We start from the raw sequence: 8,283 nt of genomic DNA on the forward strand, positions 1-8,283 counted from the left end.
TTTTCACGTATGTCAATCCATTTCTGTAGTTAGTTCCAAAGTAAACAACGTCCACATTTAACGTATACACTTAATAACGTATACACTTAATAAATAATAAACTAAATTGAATCTTTATTTTCTTGAATCAAATTGTTTAACTCCATTGTTTTAGTTAAATTAACGATATATTGAATACAAGCAGTGACGGCTTATAGAAATAATTAAGAATAACTCGAATTGGATATAATTTGACATTATAAATTTAACAGTACACACAGTTTGTGAAATGGCGGATAACGGACGGTTAACTTCAAATGTTGATTATAAAGTAAAGGTGTGTTGTTTTTCGGAAACAAAGAGCGTGACACAAACTTGGAGACATTTCCGTTCACATAGTGCAATTATACCATACGTGCGATATCTGACGATTTGTATCGAAAAGAAGTTTAAGTCTTAAGGATGTATCTCCAAAAGAGGTTGTAAATCAAATGGCATGTTAAACGATGTGTTGAATGGATGTGAAACATCCATTAGAGACAATCTTCAGAATTTGATAATTAATTTTGTACTAGTTTTGTATTAATTTTGTTAAAGATAAGTGTATTATGTGTAAAGCAAATAGTATGACATGTGCTCTGCATTTCACAAATTGATGTGTGCTTTCGCCTCCGCTCAACTTGTGATGCTGTACCTCACAGAATTCCGAAGTACAGAATTTGCTCCTTCAGTCAAAAAATACTGATATTCCACAAGCATGATTTTAATGAGATAATTAAACGTACGACATGCCATCCTGTATCCTGTTGAATGCAAAATTATACCATTGATGTTATGCTACATTTAGTTTGTATTGACTGGGAGGAGAGAATGTATGCAGGAACCTACATAAAAAAATTAAAGAAATAATTAAAATTGATGTAAAAATTTGAGAGAAAAAAGGAGAAGAGAAAGAGAAAGGAGAGAGAGAGACACAGCGATCGCTGTTGCTGTACAATATAACGTCGCCTTTATTATTACCGTTTTGCTTATTAACCACAATTGTTAAACGTTCACTTTTTCATATGATACAACTTTATTCTCTATACACACGCTTTTTTTTCTTCCCTAAGAGTTTTTCGCCTTCCGCTGCTTAACGTCTATTTTAGGTAATGTTTGTTCGTGTACATTTTCTGTGTTTTTTTTATATACAAAAGCGCCGGATTATTCGTCCATCGGCTAAGCTAACGGAGAGCCAGCGTTCTCTTCCGCGCGATTGATCTACCACATGACTTCATCCTAATCTCTTCCTCTTCTGAACCATTCCTTCTTTATTATCCTACTCCTCTCTATCCCGGAGCTATTACGAAATTGCTCTCCGCCTCTTCTCCTCCTCCTCTTCCTCCAACGAGATACCGACTATTTCTTCTTCTGTATCTTCCACCGAGATCCATCACGATCGTCCCGCTTCTTCCCGCGCTTCCGCTTCATTTCCCCCATCCCATTTTCCCACCGTTCCCCTCCCCCCCATTTCGTATAATGATTCTCGCTTTACATCGTTCACGTCGTATTGCCATTGGCTACGAAGTAATTGACAAAAACCTGTCAACTAACTCGATCGATTTACAGGCTCATTAGCGGAATTAATCCATTCAAGCACACATTTTATTCTCGCGATCTTTCGTGTGAAAACAGATTGATCGTATATGATTTTATCAATGATGGGCATTTACAAAAGTTTTCTTACCTTAAAAGACAATGCCTATCTTCTCTTTATAGGAATCATCCATCGTTTGAAAGTGCTATTGTCCATTTTACAAAATTATATGTATATGTATACATGTATATATATATACATACATATATTTATTTATATTTATATATATATATACACATCATAATTTATAATAACACGTATTAGTTTAAGTAGCGCCCATCCTTGATAACTTATTAAGAGTCTTCAATGCGTAAACTTACAAACTGCATTAAACGAAAATCTGTATCCCAACAAGACACTTAAAGCTCCTTTGATCACTCGTGTTACGAGAATTACGTTAGTGCTGTAGCAACACGCAACTTTGTCCTCGCTACTCCGGAGAATGAAACAAAATTCGATTGGTGTGTGGCAAACTTATCTACAAATTATATGTAATTACATAATTTGCAGATAATTATGTACATATAACTTCTGCATAACATAGTGGGTTACATTATAACTGTTTGTCCATTTTGAGAATTACGGTATTCTCATTTCACGTCGGCTTACTTATTCAAAAATTTACGTTCTATCTTTTTTTCACACAGCCACGACACAATTTCTTCATTCTCCCGTTAGAAATTATAGCTTTTTCCATCAGCATCCTTCCTTCTCCTTCTTTTTATCGCACCACATGTGAACTTATTTCGTTCCATTCCTTTAAAGAAAAGTCCTCTCTTGTGGTCCTGCCGTGGGATGGCCTCAGACTACGTTGTGCGATAGGGATCCGTCGTCCCGCCACGTGTTGGCTGGAAGGAAAAAGTCATCTTTTCAAATTCTCATCGAGACGATCCCTTCGCGGTGAAGCACGAAGTTTAGGGGCTCCTGGAGCCTGGCTAACATCGTGTGTTACCTCTATAATGCATGTCCTGCGCCATCGACGGGCACTTGGCGTTTCCCCGCTGCCGGAATAACACAGAAAGTGCATTTAAGTTGTAGCTCCGTGAGAAACTGGCGAGATTGATTCTTTTATGATCACTCAAGATATTTTTAGCAAGAATATCTTCTGCTGATAAATTTTTAATAAACGTATAAATAGTATAATAGTACATATAATAGTAGTATAATAGTACGTATAATAGTACGAAAAATCGAATTGAACGTTAAAAACCACATCTATTTATTTAATGCTATATATAATCTGACTAGATATTTCGATTTCGACGAGATAGATCAATCGTCTCCATTTTAGCAAAAAGTAGCAAAAATGTTCAGCTGAAAAATAAATTTTGCCAAATTGTAAAATCACAGAATATGTATTATCGGTTCCAGGAAGTAATACAGCAGTTTCCTTAAATGAGTTTCCTTTGCAATGGATGAAGTGTGGATGATGGAAAAAATTGAATTTTATGGTTTTGTATTTTAAAAACAATGTTAACAAAAATTAATTTTGATTTCAATTACCAAGAATTTTATACGTTTCTTAAGGATTCTTCTTCCTTATTAATTTTCTTTAATTTAATAAATATATAATTTAAAATATATTTAATTTTAAAAAAAGATTATCGCACTTTTAAACTCGAGATTACAAGTCAAAAGTTATGATGTCGATGTTCTTACTCTTACACAACTACGATGGCTAATTTAAAAAAGTATAAAATACCTCTTTATAAAGTAAGCAACCTGAATTTAAATTAATTTTTTATTAGAAAACAAGGGGCTATGCATTCATAATGCTTTACCTAATCAGTAAGCGTCTTTTAAAAACCCAGAATTGTTAATTGAAAACTAATTTTTAGTTCTTGCGTACTCCTTGTAAGTGCCGATTAATTATATATTTGTCAATCTTAAAATACAGTCCTAAATCAAAGCTGGAGTGGTAATATCACAAATTAAATTACCAAGCAATTTAATATTATTGATATACAAAAAGAATGGTTTTGTGAAATATCTAAAAATTTAACTAGATACAGATCTGAAAATAATTTTATTGGATCATTAAAAATTTATGTATAACACTTAAATATTGATGATAACGTAGGAAAAAATTTTAATATTTTTGCAACCAGTTTGAGTATTCTACAATTATTTTGATGATCCAAACAAAAATTTCAGATCTGTATCTAATTAAATCTTTAGATATTCCGACAAAATTGTTTTTTTTTCTTCAGTTCTTTCTTTAAAATCCTGTAAATAATTTGTTGCGAAAAATATTACCCTGTAAATAATTTATTGCGAAAAATATTACCTCAGCCGCTTCGAACCTAAATCTTTTAAATTCCGTGCGGGCGTCTTACCAATTCGACCACTGATATGAAAATATTAATCGCAATAACCAGTATACACAGGAAGAACGTCTTTAAAATTCAGGAGTTCCAGGTTCGAATTCCAGTTGAAGTAGTAATTTTCGTAATAAATAATTTACTAAGTTTTAAAGAGTTTTATTAGCATTAATAATATTAAATTGCTTGGCAATTTGTGATATTACTATTTCAGCTTCAGTTTAGAACTGTGTTTCAAGACCAATAAATAAATCGGTGTACAATTTGCTTGAACTCGAAATGTATAAATTCACAAAAAATATTATTAGATACAATGAAATGATTCGCCTTCACCGAATATGGCTTTTTCTAATAATTTGGGTTTAATTTCATCGATCGATTTTCACTTAATATTGCTATTATTATATTTATTTTTATATTTGTACAATCCTTTCCCTCCCCTGCTTTAGATCCAAAAATATCTGGTCACATTAGCTCTCTTTAAACTAAAATTCATAAAGCTCGTTATAATTCCATAATTGTGCTAATAAAATATAATTTGTAGTTTATTTTTAATAAAATAATCCCGAAAAAAATGTATATTTTAAAAGTTTATAATAAAGTACAGAGTAAGGTGCTACAATTTCAAACATGATACAATTCTAAACGAAAAAAGAAATTTAAATTCAATTCTCAAGATTCAAGTTTGTTTTTTTCCCTATTTGGTATCCTTTAATATCTTTCACACAATGAGATCAAGATTACCACTTGAATCTGAAACTTGAATCTGAAACATTAATTTCAAATCGTATTCAGAATTGTACTATGTTGAAAAATGTATCATCTTAGTTTACTAATATTACGATACTAGATTTATCCTAATGTGCCAATTACCTTGAATGACACTACATTCTTTGCACGAAATATCGAGTGATATAATCGCAGCGTAACATTACCTTGGCAAAATCGATATTTGTTCGCACGGTTCTATAATGAAGACCCTGCAGCGGTCTGGAATTGTTACCGAGAGGCGCTTTCGGCGTACTGGAGGGGCCTTGCATTAATTTCCTCAGGGCGTACAGCTAATAACAGAAACAATGCGCTGTATAGAAGGGACAGGATCCGTTGATTGATCCAACGATATTGACAAAACTATCTCGGTGCCGCCCTACTGCGTCGGCTGTTACCTTCGATGATTCGATTATTATAGTGAGACACGCGAGCTTCCACGAATCAGAATCGGAATTTAGAAAGAAGAGGCGAAAGAAAATAAAAATATATGCCGGGAGAAGCCCGCGATGGTAAATCGACTGACTGGAGACGATGTTTACCTCTCGCGCCGTGATGTAGATTGGTTTGTTGAGGATCAACCAGACCGCCGTTTCCCAACAACCGGGATGCGTTGTACTGCCCTCGTAAGTCATGTAACCGGTGGTGTCCGGTAGAAGGCTTTTCAGAGACAGGTAGCGCACAGGTGCGGTGTCCCCTAAAATATAAATTATTAATAAGATTTATTTGGTCAAAGCCACTTCCGAGATAGGATTTAATGATCTTGCCTCTCGCAACGAAGTTTCATCTCAATTATTTCACAATATAACTGCAATATATTTCAATTATAACCGAATATAATTATCAATGTTGATTAACAGCGAATTTCGCTTGTTGGAATTTCCAAGGATTTCAATAATACTAGTTGGATAAATCGAGCGGGATTAGTCAGTGATACTTTTAATGCAAAAAGGATCTTCGAGCATTAGATGGCCTTAAAAGTTTAATTAGATCCTTTTTCTTATCCTTAGATAAGAGATCGTGAAACAAAAGTGCGTGCATTCTGAGATTAAGGGACGGGATTGAGAAGTAAGAAATTCAGAGACGTGCGTGTGTTAACGCACATTACAAAATTCTAAATTTGTTGATAAGCGATATAGGAATAAGGATATGATCCATTTACACTATTAAACTCATAATGTCAAATTATACCAAATTTGAATTACTTTTCATCATTTCTGCAGGTGCATTTAAAAATAATAAAATGTTATTTAATTCAGAGGATTGAGTTACCATTGTGCTCCTTTAATATTTAACAGTGTTGCACTTTGTTATTTTATAATGGCAAATTATACCCAATTATATCCAATTTGAATTATTTTTCATTATTTCTACAGATCGCTATTGTTCCTACAATATATCGTTAATTTAACTAAAACAATAGTGTAAAACAATTTTAAAACAATTGATTTACATTTTGATACACACGGAAGTTAAAAATAACAAAATGTTATTTAACAAAGGATTGGGTTACCATTGTTCCTTTGATATCTAACAGTGTGATGTTTTAAATGCTTTGAAATGTTCCTTTGATTGGTCAATTAGTAAAATTCTTTCTTCTGCCAAGCTTCGAAACGTTTATAGCGTTAAGTGGACTGCATTTTATATGATGCTCTCGAATTATATATAGCTTATGTGGAATGCCTGATAACCACAATATTCTGAGATCGAAATAGTCGGTGTATCAGTTGTTATATAAAAGCAGAATTCAATTTATTCGACGAATTATTTTGCGAATTGTTCTGTTTTTACACACGTTTTTCTACCCTTTGATATTCAATTCCTGTATACCGGTCGCGAGATTCAGCAAACGAAAATCGTTCCGGTAGCTACACGTGGCGCGACGTTCCTATAAATTCAACGATTATCCGAGCTCGCAGCGATTCTCGTACTTTTACCGATAACAGGCGTATGTGGATTACGGAGGATCGTAAAGCGTAAAAGTCTCAAATCTCTCGCTCTAAGGCTTCCTGACGGCAAATCGGTGTCGCGATACTCAACGACGAGCCATTTTCGTGAAACGCACGCGAATATGGCGAACGACGAGGCGAGCGAAATTACTAGCGATTCGTTTTGCAATCTCGCTTTTGAACTTTTGGCACCCCGGCAGACGAGGTGGATTGGAAAAACGACAATGAATCTGAAAAAAAACGAGGGAGAAAGAAACCGGCGATGATTGACGCTGCGCAAACGTACATAAATCGTGCACAAAGCGTGGCCATGTATTCGCCTTACGTACAATCTGCATTTTCAATCTCCCGTACACACATGTATGAAAGTGTTAATGTACTGAATGTCTCGTAATAGTTATATAACTATTATAGTAGCTACATTTTGTAAAAACAGAGAAAATAAAATCTAAAGTTCAATTGACGAGAAAAATACATTTATTTGTAAAATGCAAAAATTCTTTCATATTTTGACACATGTTTGAAAAATTTATTAGAAATTGCACATTAAGTAAGGAATATTATGAGAAGAATAAAATCTTTCGCTGCATCAGATGGTTACATTACTGACGAAGAAACCTCGCAAAGTGTCAAATTTTCATATGAAACATTATATTTCATCTATTTATGTAAGGTATGAATATACAACATTTTATTAAAATCAGAATTTGACATTTCGTAAGGTTTCTGTGTAAGTAATAGAAAAAATACGAATCACTACACAAACATAATAGCAATAACAGTAGGTTTGCCCAATCTTTGAGACAAATAGAGGGGATTCTGTTCATCCATTTCTACCAATATCACATATTTGGCTACGTTATCGGTTAGCCCAATGTTGCGCAGTAAGCCTTTCAATTAATATTATAACTTGAACAAAAAGAATCTAAAAAGAAATTTAACTTTCTTTCGTATAGAAGTAGTTGATTCTAAACTCTTATCATTACTAACAGATTTTCTTCCCTCGTCTGAAACATCTTAAAATTATTATTTAATGTGAATGTTATCCATTTTGCCACAGAAATAATGCACTATACTTGAACAATAATATCTACTGTCGCAGTAATAACGCCCGAGTTAATTCTATACATTTAGAGAGTTATAATTTCAAATGTGGTCGGTCATAAGTGTATCATATAATTTCTGGTAAATAGTAGAATTACAAGAACAAACAATATGCAACTCGCTTGTAAACCGTCACTGCACAAATATCTGCGTCTCATGCAGAATAGTGTGTACACGTAATGCATTATGCATTATGCACTGTCCAGGGTAACTTTCCATCGACAACAATGTATTGTATAAAGCTGTCGTTTATAATTCAAATATTACTATTGTATTACGTTTAAACAATAAATCGATTGCTCTTAATTTTACTAATTATAAATACTTACTTTCAAATCGCTATTTTTAATTAAAATAGAAATATTTTAACAATAGTGTCTCAAAAGACAAGAAATATAACCGAGAGACTTTGCGAGTGAATACAAAAAGTCTTTTTAACCTTTAGAGCACGGAAGTCTATTGTAAAAATCTTACAGCTTTTCCTTAAATAAGATTTGTTATAATTCATTATTTTATTATATTTCTT

At 33.2% G+C, this 8,283-nt stretch overlaps 1 protein-coding gene across 3 annotated transcripts in view; it reads right to left on the bottom strand.

Annotated features, from left to right (window-relative positions):
• Positions 1-1,892: 1,892 nt before the first annotated feature.
• Positions 1,893-8,283, bottom strand: part of CARPA (Carbonic anhydrase-related protein A) — a 180,583-nt gene continuing 174,192 nt past the window's right edge. The window contains exons 7-10 of one of the 3 annotated variants that reach the window (XM_018455770.1): positions 5,247-5,401; positions 4,872-4,997; positions 2,568-2,616; positions 1,893-2,463 (exon numbers count right to left, since the gene is read on the bottom strand). In XM_018455770.1, the coding sequence (XP_018311272.1) occupies positions 2,417-2,463; positions 2,568-2,616; positions 4,872-4,997; positions 5,247-5,401 (377 nt within the window). In that variant the 3' untranslated portion in view covers positions 1,893-2,416. Of the gene's footprint in view, positions 2,482-2,567; positions 2,617-4,871; positions 4,998-5,246; positions 5,402-8,283 lie in introns of all 3 variants that reach the window. The other 2 variants (XM_018455769.1, XM_018455771.1) reach the window with 2 other exon arrangements.

Source organism: Mycetomoellerius zeteki, unplaced genomic scaffold (assembly GCF_001594055.1).
Source record: "Mycetomoellerius zeteki isolate Tzet28-1 unplaced genomic scaffold, Tzet1.0 scaffold51, whole genome shotgun sequence".
Lineage (NCBI taxonomy): Eukaryota > Metazoa > Arthropoda > Insecta > Hymenoptera > Formicidae > Mycetomoellerius > Mycetomoellerius zeteki.